Source organism: Loxodonta africana, chromosome 7 (genome assembly GCF_030014295.1).
Source record: "Loxodonta africana isolate mLoxAfr1 chromosome 7, mLoxAfr1.hap2, whole genome shotgun sequence".
NCBI classification, from domain to species: Eukaryota; Metazoa; Chordata; class Mammalia; order Proboscidea; family Elephantidae; genus Loxodonta; species Loxodonta africana.
The window spans coordinates 90,754,606-90,774,112 of record NC_087348.1 but is presented as its reverse complement, the minus strand read 5'-3'; the positions used below and the strand labels follow the sequence as shown (position 1 = coordinate 90,774,112).

The 19,507-nt window shown below is 48.3% G+C and overlaps 1 protein-coding gene across 5 annotated transcripts in view; it reads left to right on the top strand.

Annotated features, from left to right (window-relative positions):
• Positions 1–15,801, top strand: part of FAM168A (family with sequence similarity 168 member A) — a 235,100-nt gene extending 219,299 nt beyond the window's left edge. For all 5 annotated transcript variants that reach the window (XM_064288678.1, XM_064288677.1, XM_023538971.2 and 2 more), the window contains 4 exons: positions 5,506–5,648; positions 7,189–7,363; positions 8,622–8,752; positions 9,502–15,801. In XM_064288678.1, coding sequence (XP_064144748.1) covers positions 5,506–5,648; positions 7,189–7,363; positions 8,622–8,734 — 431 coding nt within the window. In that variant the 3' untranslated portion in view covers positions 8,735–8,752; positions 9,502–15,801. The remainder of the gene's footprint in view (positions 1–5,505; positions 5,649–7,188; positions 7,364–8,621; positions 8,753–9,501) is intronic.
• The last annotated feature ends 3,706 nt before the right edge of the window (positions 15,802–19,507 follow it).

Sequence of the window (19,507 nt, the reverse complement as noted above, 5' to 3'; positions counted from 1 at the left end):
TAAGCAGAGCTTACAGATTAAAACAGACTAGAAAGGCAGGCCTGCCAATCTACTTCCCAAAAATCAGCCAGTGAAAACTCTATGAATCACAGTTGTCTGATTGTGTTATGCATGGGGTCTCCATGAGTCGGGGGCTGACTTGACAGCAGCTAACAATCCTACCACCACCATGTAGCAGAAGGAGGCCTGGAGCGGAAGCCCGAAGAGTTGGATTCCAGACTTGGCTGTGTGTAACCTTGGATAATTCATGTCCATGCTCTGGACCTTGGTTTTTCCAACCCTAAAATGAAGGGGCTGGGCTAGGTATTTGTTAAGGTTCTCACTAGCTATTGGACTCCTGATTCTGTGACCTTAGTTCTGGGTACCCAGTATCCCTTACCCTGGCAGGGACCTCCTCTCTAGCCACCTTGACAAGTAGCTGGCCAACTATTCTTTGCTCACATGTCTCTAAAGATAGGGTACTCATTCCTTCCAGGGTAGCCCTTTCCACAGTTAGAAAGTCTGAGTATTAGAAAGCTATGCCTTATAATTTCTTGAACTCTTCCTGAAGTTCAGTAGCTGTATCTCATTGCTTGCCTCCCAGACAGGCCATCACAGTCCCTGAAGAGGACCAAAACATACCCCTCTTTTTTAAGGATGCAATGTATGAACCTTTGCAATCTCTTAATAGAGTTGGGATTGATTGACCCTCCCGTGCTTACCGAGGTCCCTCCCAGCACTAAGTTTTTCTGGCTTCTAGTGCCACAGGAAATTCAGGACACTTAGACAAAATCAGTTCAGTTCCACCAATACTTGCTAAGCCCGTTTGTAGTTAGGTCTCCCTCCTACTTACTCAGCACTTCCTTGTTCAGCTACCAACAAGGAGACTTGGGGGTCAAAGCAAGATTCCGACATAGAACTTTGTTCCAACATACACATTTGATGATCAATAAACTGATTAGTCTAAAAGGTATCCATTACGTGAGGATCAGTGCCTTTGAAGGTAGTAGGAGCACAACAATGAAAAAGATTTATGACAGTGCCAAAGGACTGAAGAGAGGGCTGAATAGGTTTTCTCTTGCTAATGTACACATTCTCTTTATCATCCTGTTTAATGGAGCTTAAAATGATGGTTAGGAACCCGAGAGAAAGAACAGGGCGTCATAAACAAAGCCCCTTTCATAAGATAGAGCTGGGACAGCTAGTGATTAAATTGTTTACTCTCATGATACTGCTTTTTAGTGAAATGGGGGCCCAAAAGCTAATATACCAAATGCCTGAGAATGGACTACAGAGACCTTTCACTCAGAAAAGAGCTCTGCCCAGGACATGATCAGCCATGAACCCTGGGCCCAGCTCTGCACTGATCTGCTGTGCAGTTTTGGGAAAGTCATTGTTTCTCTGGCCTCCAGGTTCTTCGTCTGAAACAGAGAGGGTTGAGTACAAATCTATTGTCTTTAAGGCATAGCATCCGAAAGTCCTAATTCCATGACCTTCAGATTTAGGTAGAATTCAGATAGAGGTACAATTCCTTTCACGATAGCCAGACATCCAGTGAGGGAGTTGAGTCAGTTCATTTGGGTAAAATCCATGAGTTTTTTTTTTTTGTTTTTTTTTTTCCATTAAGGCCAACAGCTTCTTTTACTTAGATGGACAAAGTAATAAATCCTGGATTTTGTCATACCCAAGGTAGCTCTGGCTGCAGCCCCAGGGGAATTTCCATTGTTCCCCAAGGAAATGGACGGGACCACTATTAATTGTAGAAAGTTCTGTGCAATGATTTCCCCAAAAAAGCCTCTGAAATACTCAGAGATTTAGAATGTCAGCATCAGAAAGGCCCTCTGATATGATCTAATCCCAATGATGTTATTCCCTGAGAGAGGAATTGACGTGAGTCAGTGACAGAGTCAGGATGAGGGCCCAGGACAGTTTCTGCAGACTCATGTAAGATCCTCCCGACAAACGAAAGCCTTGAGAACCAGTGTAGCTAGAGGAAGAACTGAGTGGTGGGCCCTTGTGAGCAGTCGCTCTCTCTTTAGGCATCTACTGGGTATCTGTGAAATGTTTGTATTTGGTCTAAATGATCTATAAGACCTCAGGTGCTTTGGCAGTTCACTTCTCCCACCTCAGACTGTCTGGACAAACATCAAGGCCTTCTTCTGCAGCATCATCGCTTTGTCTGCCAAGGGTGTTTTGGCTACTGATTTGTATTCTGAGTATGCTTATGTCTCATTTCATAACTTGAAGGAAAGAGAAACATTCTCAGGCAAGGTTATTCTTAGATGTAGAAACCAAATTCTACTGTAAGCTTTTAGAGTCTTTTGAATTTCCTTAGAGAGATAGTCTCAACACTTAGTAATATGGTTGTCCTTGTGGCTGGCATGGAGGGAGACAGGGAGTAGTGCGGGCTGCCCCAGGGAAGATAAAAATTGCAGAGTAAATTCTTGAGGAGCGTAAAGGAAAAAGCCGCTGGCTTGCTAAGATGAACAAATCATAAAACCGTGGCATTTTAAACCATAAAATTTTAGAATCTTTGAATCCTGAAATGTATGTTCCAAGTTGGAACAGACCATAGAAACCATAGTTTAACCTCTTTCTATTGTAGCCTTTCAGACCAGCCTCTTCTTGTACATCCTCAGAACAAAAAACTTACAATCTTTAGACAGTGAGAAAATAATAATAGCTAACCCTTATGAAGTGCTTACACTGTGTCAGGCACTGTTCTAACTATTTTGTACTTATTAATTAACATATTTATCATAGTAACCCTTTGAAATAGATATTGTTATTATCCCCATTTTGTAGGTAAGGAGACTGGTATGTAGAGATTCTGCAGCAGCTAAGTAGCAGAGGTGGGGTTTGGACCCAGTCAGTCAGTCTGGCTCCAGACCATTCTTCACCACTATTCTGTGGCACACAGCTTTCAGAGACAGGCATCTCATGCTTCAGGGTGTTCTGCTCTTCTGCCTAGAGAAGAGGTGCTCTCCACTTTGGCCGAACTCCCACACCTTATTTTATTCCTTTAAATCAGGGGTTGGCAAACTTTTCCTGTAAAGGGCCAGATAAATATTTTAGGCTTTGCAGGCCATATGGTCTCTGTCATAACTACTGTTGTAGCAGGAAAGCAGCCAACGTCAATCCTAAGTGAATGGGCGTGACTGTGTTACAGTAAAACTATTTACCAAAGCAGGCTGCAGTTACAAAAATGACTGGCTGTGGTTTGTCTGTCTTAAATGTTAATAGTATGAGTAAAAGGTTCTGTGATGAAATAAATTTGGGAAATTCAGTCTCCTACATCTTCCTGTCTTAGAGATTCACAGCTCACCCTGTCATTTTAAAAACTTCCTAGTTCATGGAATAAAAAACCCTATTTATCTCTATTTTATATGATACTTCACAAACTTATAGGACCATGGAACTTTTTTTTTTTTTGGCACAGCTATTAAGGTTTCTGGGAATCAGGAGCCCATCACACACACTTGGGACATGCCCATCTTGTGTACCCCTTTTATAGGTAAATAAACTGTGGCTATCAGGTGAAGTACTCATCAGATGGCTCCTTTAGATGTCTGCAAACCTAGACTCCCTATTTTTCCCCATAGTATCTACTTCTCTTCTTACAGCCACATTCCATTATTAGCTCTGTAATCTAGAAACTTTTTTGAAGAATCTGCTGTAGACGTCTCCCTCAAATGACTTCCCATCCCCTCTGCCAGTTAGCTTCTAGTTCTTATCAGTGCTGCCTTCTAGGTGTGTTTCCTTAATGCATCCTTTCTACTCCATCCTCACTGATGCTTATTTCCCAAGCATATTTGACCACAGAACCAGTTTTTCATGCAACAAACTATAGTTCTGCAGGTGGGAAAATAAATGACATCATTCCAGGGGCGAGGACAGGACACTAGCAGTTGCCTTTTGTGGTAACTGAACAGTAGCTCTCTTGCCCTCCTGAGTACTTCATCAGGGGCTGAGGAGTGCCAAGCCAAGGCTGTGATATAGATTGAGAGATTTATAACCATGGGGTGACTTGCTTTTACTCAGGGTTAGGGTAGAAGAACCCCTGTATCTTTAGAGTCATTGAATTTTAGTTCAGGAAGGAATCTTTATTCTTAACCTCCTCGTTTTACAACCAAAGAAACAAATGCCCAGAGACTCAGCAACAGTCACAGCAAACTAGAGGGAAAGCCAGAACTAAAGCCTAGATTTCTTCTCTTCCAGTGTAGTACCCTCTATACTCTGCCCCTAGTCCCTCCTTGAAGAAACAGCACCTTGGAGCTAGCTAAAAGGGTCGTTGGTGAGAGCGTCTTACAGCTGAAAGAGCTGAGTGAGGCCCAGAGAGGTTCAGTGATTAATGTTGGCCAGACCCAACCAGGACTAGAACCACAGAGAAGAAGAAACCCCAATACTACCTCATTAGGGCTCTGTGACCAAGGTCCCCTGGCAGTGTCCCTTCAACTCAGAAATAAAAGCCTAAAGTCTTCAGAAGTTTCTAAACAGGGCCTACCCTCTCTGAGCACCAGCATCCCCTGTGTGTAAAGTGAGAAGGTTGGGGTCACTTTATGATCACTTGGATTTCATAGAATCATTCCACTTTATGGTTCTCTAAGGATACAGTTTTATTTTTGAGTGATTGTATTTCAAATTTTTCCTGTGAACACAGAATCTGACTTTTCCAGAGGATACAGAGGCAGCACAAGTTGTTTGTTTGGCTCCCTGGGGCCTGACTTCTCAGCTCCAGCCCCAGATTTTGTCCACCTTGCTGAGGCATAGGCATGGCCTGGGTTCCAGGTAGATGTGAACTTTTGTGATCTTTGACTTCTGGCTCTTCAGGTAGAGGTAGCCCTCACCCAATCCTGGGTGGGGGATGGGGGTGGGAGGAGCCAGCTCTATAAAACAAAGTAGTTTTTCAGCATCCCAGAAGCTGAAGATCTATGAATAGGGTTTTGTATGGGTTTTTCACCTCAAAACTTGGTGTGGAGGAAGGGGATATGATGATGTGAAGTCCAAAAAGGGATAGAGATGTAAGGAGAGAAAGAAATAGAGAGTGAAGGAGAAAGTGACAGAAAGATGAAAACAGCAGTAGAAGAAACCCTGGGGTACTGGGTGAGGAGTCAGAAAAGCAAGAAGATGGAGAATAGCAAGAAAGAGCAAGTGGGTTGAGGGTCTTTCACCTGCGTGCCCCTGCCTGTCTCACAGCAGATAGCTCAGAATCTCAGACCGTCAGAGTTGAAAGGGTCCCTTAAGAGATCATCTCGTCCCAGCCTTATTTTATAGATGAGAGCCCTGAGACCCAGAGAAACAAAAGATGCCCAGAATCACACGTGCAGCCCCGTGCACCAGGACTGAGGGAGCTGCCTCTGGGACCAGGGCTCTGTGGGAGGAGCCCTGTTCTCTGTCTGTTCTTACCTGTGTTTCCAGCCTGGATTCAACTTATCCTTGTCTGGGGAGTCGTGACTGGGACCTGCTGCCTTCCAGCCATGCTGTTCTGCCAACTAACTGGAAGTTTCTCTTATTGCCTTGGTACAGGATATACTGCAGGGACACCATACAAGGTCCCACCAACCCAGAGTAATACTGCTCCGCCCCCCTACTCCCCATCACCCAACCCATATCAGACGGCCATGTATCCAATCAGAAGTGCCTACCCCCAGCAGAATCTGTATGCCCAGGTAAGTACTTGTGGAAGCCTGGGCCCACCTCTTCTGCAGGCAGAGGAGCCACCAGCCAGGTGGGGTAGGGTAGGATCAGATGGGGTGAAGAAGAGAGGGAAGTAGAGCTCATGGCTTGGGCCCACTGTCACTATTGTGTCACTGAAGCATCCTCTCTGCAGTCTGCCTACTCCCTCACTCCACTTCAGCCCCCAGAGGTATGATGTGCAAAGTTATTTAGATTAATAGAACCCAGAATGTCAGGGACAAGAGCCCTCAGTGATCATCTAGCTCGTCTCCATTGTTACACAGTAGGGAAGCAGCAACCCAGAGATGAGAGTGACTTGTCCTAGGCACGGTGAGCTATTGGTTGAGTCAGAGTGAGACGCCATATGTCTCCATGTTTCCCTGCTACCCCACGTCTACCTTCCTTGATAAAGTCTGTGAGCCAAGTGGGAAGGAGAAGAGTGTCCACGCTCTTCCACCACTGCCCTGTGTGACCTTGGGCAAATTCTTCTCTCTTTTTGTGCCTTAGTGCCCCCATCTGGCCTCTGTAAACTGGAGAGTGTGTGCTCTGAGGGGATGGCTATGAGATAGGGATTACATAAAGTGACAGCATACACATGGCACGTTTTTCTGGAGTGACAATTCTACATGAGGTTTAAGTGGTGAGAACAATTTTTTTTTTTAATTTAAAAAAACAGCTATTTTATAGTGTAGAATGCAAACTGTTAAAAGATTAAGACACTAGGCTCAAGATACATTTTTCTCATTTATGGTAGGCTGCTTTGGACTATGCTGTCCGACCTATGAGGTTATAAACCCACATTCTGGGGCTCTTGGCATTATTTAATAGAAACATTTGAGAAGCTCTGGATTAAAATGATCTCAAGGGTCTCTATCTGCTTCCCCTCAGAAGTCAGCAGGCCAGTGGACTGTAGCAGCAGGAAGCAGCCATGTGACCCAGGCAGTGGGACGTCACCTCAAATCAGTCTCCATCCTCACCTTTTTGCCTAAAGGGAAATAGATAGTAAGAAACATCTTGGGAAATGCTTTTGGTCTGTGACATATTCTCAGTAAGCACAGATGCCAGCATTCACACCAGTGTGATGATGCAACTACTAACAGCCCTTCGTGTGTACCTGCTGTGCTCTGGGGTTCACCACACATGTTCACAGCCTTGTTAATGAACTGATGGTAGGCCCTGTCTCTAAATTTTAGGCAGCTTATAAAAGCACATTGTAATAAGAAACAGACATTTTAAAATGCTAAAACCAGGGTTAAAGGAGTAGAGCTCTTATTCCATTAGATCGTCATAGCAGCCCTAGGAGTAAGGCAGGATGGGGTTGTGAGCCACAGTTTTCAGTTCAAAAGCTGAGCGCTGCACTGAACTATCCACAGTCGTGTAAGGTAGAAGCAGGGCCCTAGCTTGGAGCCCAGGTCTTAGGGTCTAGGAGGAACAGAGGCTCCCCTCCTCTCTCCTCTCCAGGTCCCACCCCACTTCTCCAGGTCCCACCCCACCTCTCCAAAAGCCTGTGTGACCTTAGTCTCTTTCTCCCAGGGAGCCTACTATACACAGCCGGTATACGCCGCCCAGCCCCATGTTATCCACCATACCACCGTTGTCCAGCCCAACAGCATTCCCTCTGCCATCTACCCAGCACCCGTCGCTGCCCCCAGGACCAACGGTGTGGCCATGGGCATGGTTGCAGGCACCACCATGGCAATGTCAGCGGGTGAGGACTTCTCCATCAATAGTCATCTTTCTTCTCCAGGAGCTCGTGACAGAGTGGAGAACACAGTCATGGAATCTACGCAGTATAGCTTGAGAAGTCCTATGCTGGGGGGCCTGCAAGTCCAGAGGAAGGACCCTTTAAATCTGTCTGCAGTGATGAGGGAAGCTTTCATGGAGAAGGGCATGTTAAGCTAGGCATTAAAGGGCAAACAGGAGCTTACCAGACAGATGAAAGAGTAAAGGGCAGTACAGGCAGGAAGGACATGAATATGTCATGTTCACAGAGTGGAAACGGTCTAGGCACTTAGAAAATAGGGGTATGGAATTGGGAGAGTGGGTGGAGCAGTTGGCAAAGATAAGATGGTAAAGAGTCTTGAATACCTTTATTTAACAGGGAGCTAGTAAGGGGTTTTAAGCAGAGGAGGGATGGGTTTGGCTTAAACATTCTCTCTGGCTGCAGAGTGGAGGCTGGAAAAAAACGGGCCCATGGGTAGGCTGTTGATTTAGTTTAGGGAAGAGATGATGCTAGGACCCAGGTAGAAGCAGGGAGCCCAGAAAGGACGGCACATGGGCAATGCTATTAACAGACAGGGTCTTAAGGACCTGGGCAGTAATTAATTATAGGGATGGGAGAGGAGGAGTCCAGGGGATGACCCCTTCACATTTCTGACTTATGCCACCTTGAAGGTGGAGGGTGGGAAGGGACACTAGAGGAAGAGCAGATTTAGGGAAGTCTGGATGTGTTGACACCCAGGGAGAAATAACCACTGGATCTTCAGATAAAGAGCATGAGAAGACAAGAGGGCAATGAATAACCTTTAGAGACTCAAGTGTTCATGAATCAGCTGGGTCATGATCAAAGGAAGAGAATATAAGGGGAAGAGTGGGCGGGAGGTGGGAGTTTGAGTTGTATTCTGCTTCTCTTGGCGGTTGTTGAGGTCCTCTCTTCAGATCAGGTCAGCAAGCTGTTGACTGCTCAGTGTCAGCCTTGTTCAGGTTCTGGGGACCAGAGAGGAATCAGACCAGAGCCCTGCCCTTGAGGAGCCCCCAGGTTAGTGGGAAATGGACACATAGACCAACAATTACCACTCAGTATGATATTTGTAATGATGAGAAGCATACAAAGAAAAGTGAAGAGGAGGCCACCGAAGCAGAGTAGGGAGGGACAGACAGCAGGTCATCAGGCAGGCTGGCGGGGGAGTGGGGGGGTGCCTTGGTACAGCTTTGTTGGGTTTACTCTTCTCTGTCTGGATGCTCAGGTACCCTGCTGACTACACCACAGCACACTGCGATCGGGGCACACCCTGTCTCCATGCCAACATACAGGGCCCAAGGAACCCCTGCGTACAGCTATGTGCCCCCTCACTGGTAAAGCCTGCAGCCCATCCAAGTGAGTGGGGCCCAGGGCGGGAGAGGTAGGAGGGTGAATACATAGAGGAACTGTTACAAAGCCCCTGGCTTGCGTCTGGAGCACAGGTGGCAGCAGATGGCAGGCAGCAGTTATCAGTTGTGGTCCTGCTCCAGCTTCAGTAATATCACTCATAATAATAGGTGTCACTTTACAGATATTCTAGATACTTCACAGGTTATCTCCTAATCCTGACAGTAGCTGTATGAAATAAGGACCATTAGCTCTCTCTCACATATAAACACATAGTTCAACATCACTTAACCAGTAAAAATGAAGCCGGAACTTGAATTCCAATCCTTTGATTTTAAATTCCCTCCTTACTACTTTATAGTCTTCAGACTTATTTTAACTGTGGGCCCCATTTGTGAAATGTAATCTTACCTAAATCACACGCTAGCTGTGGTTGGAGCAGGGTGGAGAACCTGGAGCCTGCCCAACCGCCAGCTTTCCCACTGCCCCCAGCGGCTCCTGAGGCAGTGCCAGTGAACCTCAGGGCTTCAGGGGTGTCAGTGTGAAATCCTTGGCCTCGTCGTCTCCCCTGCCTTCACCTCCTCCAGGAGCTCTTGATGCTGGAGCACATCTTCCTGGGTGGAAGCAAGCAGCTCCACTGGGAAGGCACAGAGGGCTCCATTTAGGGGTACTCCCAAGTTGGGGGAGGGCGTCCAGAGGCTTCTGGAGGTGGCTACAGGACTATCACTGTCACTAACGACTTTCCCCTTCTTCCCCAGATCTGGAGTCACACATTGTATGCAACTACTCAAGTCTTACACAGGTGCTGGAGCAGTCCCCTAGCAGCACCACCTCTATTTGCAAGAAGAGACAACAGAAGTGCAAGGGTCACTTTATGCATTTTAGTGGTTTTGGTTTTTATTTTTGATTTTTGTAAAAGCTGCTTTTTCTAATCTCCTGCCTCTCCCCGACTGCCTCCTCTCTTAGCCGGCTGCCCTTCCAGCTCCACCCCCTCCTCCTACCTGACCAGCCACATCTTCTCTGCTCTTCTTTTCTTCCCCAAGTACTCAGCTCCCAGGGGTCCCAGTCTAGTGGCAAGCAGTGAATGGGGTTTATGCATTGGTTCAGCTGAAGGCTCAATTTCATTTGAAGAGCATAAACAGATGTGGCCCTCGGGTCCAGGGTAGGAACTCAGAGCTGTTGAGCAGGCCACATCTCTGGTTTTTTTTTTTTTTTTTTTTGGTGGGGGGGGGGGAGGGGGTGTTTCCTAAGCAAGATTCGTATAGGGCATTACTGTGTCCTGACACAAATGAAATATCTTCTGAGAACCATCGCAACAAACCAAGAGCAAAACCACCTGATGATGTAGGAGTGTTGATAGCCGCTTGATACACCAGGCTGAGCACCTGGGAAAACCAGACTTTTTCCTTGGGAGAACTTGGGGGAGGGTGGGGGAGGTAGGGCACGGTGGGAAGGGGGAGGGAAGAAAGGGAGAGGGTGCTTGCCTGCTGGCTTTGTTTGAAAGGTCTCTGGCCAGATTGGGCCTGGACCTTCTGATTTGCACAGTGATGTAAACAGACCTGGCACTTCCTCAAAAGGTGGTTTTGACCTTAGACATGCCAAGCAGTTATGGGGCAGTGAGACCGCAGTGTCCCAAGACGTTGGAAGGCCAGGTGCCCTGTGTAATCCAAACCTTGGCCTCTGAGCCTTCACATACCCACTTAGATGAGGAGCTTCCTCCTGACTGGGATGGGAACTTGCAGCATTTCTCCCCCTTTCCCTCAGGCCTTCCCAGTGCCAGGGCTCACCTGTCTGTCCGTGGGGCTGGCAGGCAGGCCAAGCTCTTGGTTACCTTGTGCCATTCATGGCCAAAGTGAAGGAACCATATTCCAGGTGGGTGCTGGCAGCTCTGAAGGTCATGATAGTGAAGGAAAGCAATAGCAATAAACATTTCATAGACTCATGGAACTGAAGGGACCTTAGCAATCATCTCATCCATTCCCTGTGTGACAGATGATGGACTGAGGCCCAGACAGGAGGAAAAGACTTCCCGAGACCTCACAGTAGATTAGCATCAAATGCAGCCATCCTACCTTGGGGCATGTTCCCTACAAAAATTTACCTAGGGATGGACTGGCTTGGTTTTTTAAAAAACTAAGTCAACAGTGCCCACACCTGGCAAACTCTGGAACAGTCTCTGGGCTTTTGTTTCTGCTCTTTTCCTTCATGGATTCCAAAGGTAGGGGTTGAAGACTGGGCGGAGGCCGCATGAGGGCAGATGGCAGGAACAGAAAATGCAAAGGAAGAAATAGCATTTGGAAATTCTGCGAAGACATCTGCAACTTTCATCCTATACCTGACTCCAACCCTAGGAGGGGGAGCAAGTGGGCTCAAAAGGAGAGGCCATGATTTTAGGACAGTATCCCCTCATTCTGAGAGGAGAGGAAAAAGAGCTTCCTGAGAGGAAAATGGAAGCCATCAGGAGAGGAGGACGAGGACGAGGACAAGGCCCAGCAGACATAGGTTTATCTGGGAGAAGAGGTGCCCCAGGGACAAGGGGCCCCTGCTTGTCTGAGCTAGGAGCCTGGATTGCCCAGCACTGCTCTCCTGCCCTCCAGTGCTTGGCTGGGCCAGCAACCCCTCTGGGGTGGGGCAGGAACCTGACATTTTACTGTACAAAATGGGATCATTGAGAACATTTGGGACTTTGAAATTTGTGTTTTTATTTTAAATTGGTGCAAACTTGGATATTCTCTTCCCCCTACCCCCCGCCTCCCCCCCAATGTCTCCCTAAAGGAGGAAAAAATGAGGACAAACCCTTGGGCTGGCAGGACCTCAGAAGCTGTCCAGCCCTTCCCAGGAGGGCAAAAGCCCATCAGTATCCTTGGCCCAGAGCCAGGAGTTAGGGGCCCACCCTCCTGGCCTTCCAGGGAGCTTGAGAACCAGTAAGGAAAAATCCAACTGTTGTGAATGGTCATTTTAGTTCTGGGATGCTGAAGAGCTTTGGTTTTGAAACAGCAGGAAGTTTTCCAGTGTTAATCCATTTTTGCAGATACCTCCTCCCATTTGCTGTAGTTTTGTAAGGGTAGGTAAAGGTTATATTAGATTATGTCATACGTGTTTCAAAAATGCCAAAATAATAATACTGATAATAATAGGGAACCTTTGCATTTGTCAGGTGCTTCATAAATTCCAAAGCACTTCACAGCCTTTATTTTACTGACCCTGAGAGAGAGAGACAGGGTCCAGAGCTATTACACCCACTGGACAAAAGAGGAAACCCAGGTTATAGAAGGAAAACGAACTTGCTCAAAGTGAGCAGAACGCTGGTGTCCTGACAGGCTCCCCAAACCTTGCTGCTTCCCAGTGGGCTTGGGTAGAACCATGGAGGGAGGAGGCAAGGAGGAGACCTAGAAATGACCCTGTCACTTTGCTTTTTGTATGACTAAGTAAAAATCTAACATCTATTACCTCACAGTTCACAAAGCAATTTCATATACTTCATCTGGTTTAATCCTTCCAACAACCTATGAAGTAGAGATTATTGCTCTTATTTGATCCATGAGGAAACAGAGGCTCGGAAAGAAAGGTAAACTGACTTGCTAATATCAGCAGAGCCCCTTGAATCCTAGTCTGTCTGCTGTTTCTTTCCCTTCCACTCTGACTCCACACACAGGCTCACATACTCAAGTATCTATGCTTTGCACTCTATTGTAGCCCCTAGTATGTAATTCAGGATCAAAGAGAAAGCACTGAAAGGCTATGGTCTGGGAGAGTGCAGGCCCAGCATTTCTTTCTCAGTGTCAGCACAGAGTTCATCTGGCCTCACCCTTTTGCCTTGACTGAGATCCACAAGCCTGGCCAAGCTTGGGGAGTCAGTGCATAGGGACTGAGTCCAGGAGAACAAGTGCAGTAGTGTGCCTCCAGTAAGGTCACAGGCACCTGTTAGGAGGTACTATAGGTATCATCCAAAGATTCTAGATAGCCCAGTGGTCAGGATGGAAAGAAGGTCAGAGCTGGACAGGCCCTCTCTTTGTAGGAAGGTGCAGGCAAGCCAAGAGGGCGTGTCCTTGTGACAGTGAACTGCAGAGCTGGACCAGCAAGCAAACCCTTATCTCCATCCCACTCCAGTGCTTCTCCCCATGTGCCACAAGCATGGTGACCAGGTTCAGAGGTAGAGGTGGTTTCAGTTATCAAATCCTCTTGGCTTCCCCCACTTCTACCTGATTCCTCTCTTTACCAGCCTGGGGCCAAAGAAGTTTGAGCCTGGAAGCTGGACTGTCCGCAGGTGGTAAATGCCTGAAACAATCTTTTGCCACATTTGGGTGGGGCGGTGGGGAGTAGATTTAGTTTCTTGCCCATGACACAGGACAGTTGCTGCTCCTCTCATTCTTGGCAGTGACCCTACAGTGTGTATTGTCTTTCCCAAACACACTCATTCTGTATTGTATTCAACAGGGACACACACATACAGGCACACATGTGTCTGTCAAGAGTTTTCTTGGTACAAAGTACTTCGACATTGATTGCCAAAAATCCCCATTTTGTCGTTGAAAAAACTAAGGCTTAGAAGGCTTAAGAGACTTGCCAAAGGTCACTCAGCTTGTAAATGAAAGAGCCAGGATTTGAACTCTTCAGTCCTCTGCTGGCACCTGGTGGGTCTCTGAGTGGCAGGCATGAAGAAGGAATGGGCTGCCTGTCTGCCCCAGAGTAGAGGAAGGCTCAGTGGACACCTGGGAAGCTTAGTCCTCCTAACTGAGCAGATTTTTGTGAGCTTTTGCTTTGGGCCAGGGCCTGTGAGGAGGCACTGGGGATATATCCAGCTGGCAGCACAGGGAGGGTGAGAATTGGCAACAAAAGGCCTGAATAAAATACTCTGGAGTCATGATGGCCAGGACTGAAAACACTCTTGTCCCTGAGACGCCTGCACACCCTTGCTTTCTGATCCCAGAGAGCCTGGCTGCTGCCCAGATCCAGTGGACAGGCAATTCAAGGGGACCTGGTGTGGCCCTGAATGGCCAAAAGCATTCTGGACTCAAGTCTCTAGGCTTGCTTTTCCCATGGACGAGAACCAGGACCTAGAGAGACACTGAATGAGTAGGCCTCATGCGTCCCTACCCAATCCTTTCCCCTGGCTTCACCCAAATTGTTCCAAATTTAAGGTACTCCACTCCCAGAGATCTGCAGGGACTTCTTTGCAGCGGCTTATTTTGTTCTGAGGAGCCTTCAGAAATCAATCACATGGAACATAAAAGTAGGGCAGGCCCCATATACACCAAGATCTAGTGTCCCCATTGTGCAGACAAGACACAGGACATATCCAGGGTCTCAACAAGGCACTGGTTGAGGCAGGACTAGAGCCAGCATATCAAATTCCCTTGGCTCTGCTCTGTGACAAGACGGGGAGGACCCAGAGGGGATGGGTCCCACTCTGGGCCTTGTGGTCTTAATCACAGCACGTTGGCTAGATCAGTCATCTAGATCTCACCGCGGCACTTATGCGTCTCAACTGGAGTGAAAGTATGTGGAAGCTCTGCTTTGACATCCTGTATTCCACCACATCACTAAAAAACTCATGGCCGTCGAGTTGATTCCGACTCATAGCAACCCTATATAGCACAGAGTAGAACTGCCCCATAGGGCTTCCACGGAGTGGCTGGTAGATTCCAACTGCTGACCTTTTGGTTAGCAGCTGAGCTCTTAACCACTGCACCATCAGGGCTCCGCCACAAGGTGTAAATCCAAAGGGGGCAGGTCGGGTAGTGAGTGGGCAAGTAGGTAGCAGGCTTCGTGCTGGTGTGCAGCCCCAGAAGACCAGACCTGGAAAGCAGTATCTCACTGGAAGGAACCCAGCCAGGCAAACTGATTAAATTCCACACCTGAGCCTCTAAGAGCTCAGGCTTCTGTAGGCATGACACACTGGCTGCTGGATTTGTCCGTTACCTGTCTACATTCCCCTCTCCTATGAGACTCCTTATTTTTGAAATTAGGCATTACATGGTTCTAGGGCCCAGCCTTCAAAATTCCTGGCAGTCCAGCTTCAACATTCCACAGGCCAACCTTGCCTGAAGCAGACTTGAGTTCCTCTCTCTGTTTCTTCAGTGGGTATTTGCTATCTTGCATGCTGTGGAGTCCAGCCCAGAGGCCAAGTGAGGAGTCCAGGAGTTGGAACTGGCTGCCACAAAACCAGAAAGGGAAGCTGCAGCACTCACTTCCCTATGGCTGTATTCATAATCCCTAGGTATCCTTGCTGTGGCAGTGAGGCCCTATATCATTCCAGCCCCTGGGAGGGGGTGTTTTCCTTCCTGAAAGGAACAGATACAGCAGCCTTGCAGAGAAGTACCAGGAATCAATGGGTGAAATCAGCTTTGGGTCCCATCCTAGCAAGACCAGCATCTCCAGGCTCCAGCCTTTCTCATGCCTAGAGGCCGTGAATGTAGGACTGGCCCAGAGACCTCCTTTGGGTCAACCAGATTGTCTGGATCTGTGGTGTGACTCAACTTCCTCCTTACTAAACGAGAGGTAAAGCCAGGCCTCTAGCAACTTGTAGTTGTCCTGTGATAACCTTTAAATGTCCAAGGGCCTGCCCCCATCTCCTGACTTCAAGGCTTCTGCATCCCTGTTTCATATCACGTGAGAGAGAAACCTGTTCTCATGGCATGTAATATCCCTGTGAGAGAGCGTTGTATATGATTTTGTATTTTTTAATTCATTTTAATCTACAGGTTGGAGTCTAATTTTTAAATTTTATTGGAACTCACATTTTAAGAAAGAAATAAAAGCATTTAAAATAATAATAAACCTTTGACCGGTGTCTTCCAAGTAGTTTGATCAAAAAACTTCTAGATGTTTTTAAAACATAGCCTGGAGTGTAAAGATGGGAAAGCCCCATGGCCTCACTTGTATGTATGAAGTGTAAATCTGGTTTTGTTGTTTTGGATTCTTTTGGGTTTTTCTGTTTTAAGATCAGATAGTGATCATGAAAGATTGAAGCCAAGAATTTGTAACTATGATATTTACTGTAAGCTGTAGAACATTCAGTAACTATTAAAAAAGTTTCCAAAAAAAAAAAAAAAAAAGTCCTAGGTGACCAGACTGAGTGCTTCTTGGGAGAGGGGGACAGAAGGCCCAGAAGACCACCTCCTGGGTCAGCGAGTTCCCTGGGCATCTTTCTAGTTGATTCTAAACTTGTTTTCACCCGTCAAGAAATACCTGATACATCTCACAGTGGATGTGGCAGGGGTCCTGTCCTCCGGTCTCACGGTTGATATGAAGTGGCAGTTTTGGCACCTTGGGCTATGTTGTGTGATACGGGAGCCCAGTGAGGCCATTGATGGTAAGAGCTGACATGTGGCTGGCACTGCTCACTTCATGCTTGTTAACTCAATCTTCACAACACTGTGAGGGCAGCCCGGTTAGCCCCACATTTTCCTGCCATTCAAAGGAGGCAATGCCTGAGGCTTTCTTAAAGGGTAGATGTGCCAGATGGGACACTGAGGGGCATGGCGGTTTGTAGTTAGATTCAAGGCTGGCCATGTGACCACCATCCAAACAGACATCAAGTGCTGTCACTTTCATCTCCTAAATCCCCTGACTCTCTTCTGGGTAAAGCCACCACTACCCTAGTTCAGGCCTGGGCTTCTTCGCTGGGTCATCATGTCCCTCAGTCCCTCCCAGGACCTGGCTCTGTACAGTTTATGCTCCACACTGTGGCCAGAGCCCTACTTCCAAGCCCTACCTTCATGCCACCAGTTTATGGCTGTGCCTCCAAGTAATTCAACCTCCTTAACTGGGACGAAAACAGGCCTAGAGTGGCTAAGTGACTTGGCTCACACTACCAAACCAAAAACTCAGCCAGTTTGCCATCGAGTTGATTCCAACTCGTGGTGACCTTATGTGTTGCAGAATAGAACTGCTCCATAGGGTTTTCAAGGCTGTGACCTTTTGGAAGGTAGATTGCCATTCTTCTGAGGCTCTTCCAAGTGGATTAGTAGTCTAGTGCTTAACCCGCTCACATTACACCTATAATTAAAACTCAGGACTTAAAGCCAAATCTTACCCTGTGCCTCTGCAACCCCCTCCCCAGTCTTTCCTCCTTCCCTTGACCTGACTCATTCTCCCGCCCTTTGGGCAGAAAGCACTATCGCAGTGGGGGACATCTCTGGCCACAGGAGGCACTGTCTGGCCTGTGTCATAGCAGACAGGGCAAGATGGGATTTTTCCCAGGAACTCAGTTCCAGTTCACAAGGGCAGGGCTGAGGACCAGGAGCAGGCAGGGAGGCTGAGACCTGGGCCACCATTCTAACTTGTGGCGGAAGAGTGAAGGAAGGAATAAGGTGGGGTCACACTCATCAGAACTCTCCCTGCCTCCAGCCCCCTCACCTGCTGGTTTAGAGAGGGCAAGCCTGGGAAGATGAAAGCCAGTAGGGCTTCCAGATGGGGGGGAGGGCGGCGGCCCTTGGGGCCATGGTCATCATACACACTCCGCCTGATACCTCAGCTCTTCATCCCACTCTTTTGGGAGCTGGCCTGAATAACCTCAAGAGACAGGTGAAGGAACTGAGGCAAGGTCCATATCCTCACCAACCCCACCCTTCCAAGCAGACAGGAAATTGGGACAGGCGTGGTCTGGAGGGGAGCAGATTGCTTACCCTGGGACCCAGGGGTGACCCTTACCTGGAAATCCTCACCATGGCTGGCATTTGTTTGTGGCTCACTCTGGGCTGGGTGGGCAGGTGGGAGAAAGGGCATGTGGAGGCCAGAGTCTAGCTTTCCCACGGGGAGGGAGGCTAAGGCCAGAGAGTGGATGGGGTCCAGCCTCCCACCCCACTCGTCAGGTGCTGTCTCATCACCCTCCCCACCTCAGAGTGGGTGGTGTGTCATCCCAGTCCCGACGGAAGCAGGGTTAATGGAGGGGACAGCCACGTCTGAAAAGCCAAATCTTGAGATACACCTACAGAGCTGGCAAAGAGGGATGCCAAGTGTATCCTGGTGGCCCTAAGGAGCATTTCCTTGGGTGCACTGGTGACGCCGACTTAAAACAAAAAAAACCTGTTTCCGTCAATTCAGTTCCAATTCATAGTGACCCTATAGGACAGAGAGTAGAACCGCCCCATAGGGTTTCCAAAGAGTGGCTGCTGACCTTTTGGTTAACAGCCAAATGCTTAACCACTGTGCCACCAGGGCTCTGTTGGCACCCACTAGTTCCGTACAAATGGACACCTTGTTTTATTTAGGCTTTGGCAACCTTTGCTGCTCCAGAAAATTCCTCTTAGTGTCTAATCTCCCTCCCCCCATCTCCTTGCTTCCTTTCTCCTAGTGCAGGTGAAGCTCCGTCTCTGGTGCCCTCAGGTGCCTCTATACCTTTCCTGCCCAATCAAGGAACCCCAGACATAAGCCTGTGTCCACTACCCTGGGGGGAGGTCAAATCTCAAAGCCATCTGCCCAGCCTCTGCCCAGGGTGGGAGTGTCCTCAGCAGCTGCTAGGCCAGGCCCCCACCTCAGCTTCCACTCTGGAGATGCCTGGCCTCCTCTGGCCCCAGTATGGCTGCCCCTGGGCCCCCCAGAGTCTGAGGCACTGCAGCCCCCTTGTTAGGCAGGCCTGAGACTCCACATGGGCTGTCCCTCGTTACACCTCCCCAGGCTCCATCAAGTGCTGCCTTCTTTCTAGTTCTTCAACCTCCCCCCTCCATTAGAATTTAAATGTGTGCCCTTCTTCCATCTTTAAAAAACATACCAAACAACAACAAAATTAATTAATCATGTAGAGTTAAATTTAAATTACCTTTTGATGAAAGAACCCTATCTCAGATCCATGAACTTTCTATGTGTGGAGCTTCGTCTGATGGAAAATAAAACGATTTATCGGATAAGAAAAAAACTTACTCTTTCCGGTAGTCTTACCAGCCATGCCTGGCATAGCCAGGCTTCTGCAGGGAGCTGTCTGGATGCTGGCACTGGCCCTATTTCCCTCTGCCCTCTCCCTCAATCCACTGGGACTTGGCCTGAAGTGACTCCCACCCAAGTCCCTGTGTCAATTAGCCCAGGGAATGCTGCAGTCCTGACTGCCCAACAGCACCTGGCCTTGTGGCCTAGCCCTGCCCCCACACACTCATCCTTCTCTGATTTTCTTCCCACCTCCCTGGCAGTGCTATCTCTGCCATGCCCCTGGGCCTTACCTGGGACATGCCCCCTCCTCCCTAGCCCAGTCCTGGCATAAACACCCACCTGTTTCTAGTTAGTCTTGTAGCCTGGGTCTATTTCCTGAGAGCTCCAGGCCTTCACATCTAGATGCCTCAGTACCTCCCACAGGGCTGTTTTCCAGGCCCTGACTGACACTGCTGCCCTCAGGACTGCTACTCCTGTTTTCCCAGCTGCCCCAATCCCTTGACCCATACATTCTGTTACCAAGTCCGACCAATCTCCTGAGTCCAACTGTTTCTTTCCATCACACCCACACAGCCCGGCCACCATCATCTCTTGCCTAGATGGCTGCATCAGCTTCTTTGTGGTACCTCTGCTCCTGTTGCTCCTCCTCTGCCCGTTCTCCACACTGTGGCCAAGAGTGAGGTGAAGTATCATGCTTTTCCCTTCCTAAGCCTTTTACAGGCTCTGCAGCACCCTTGGTGTAAGGCTGATGGCTTCCGGAGCCCACATGGCCTGCTTTCTGCTGCTCCCTGGCCTGGGTCTCCATGCCCCAGTCGCACTGTACTTCTTCCAATTTCTCCAGCTCTTCATGTTTCTGTTGATCCCTGGCCTTTCCACGTGAGGTTCCCTCTCCCTGGA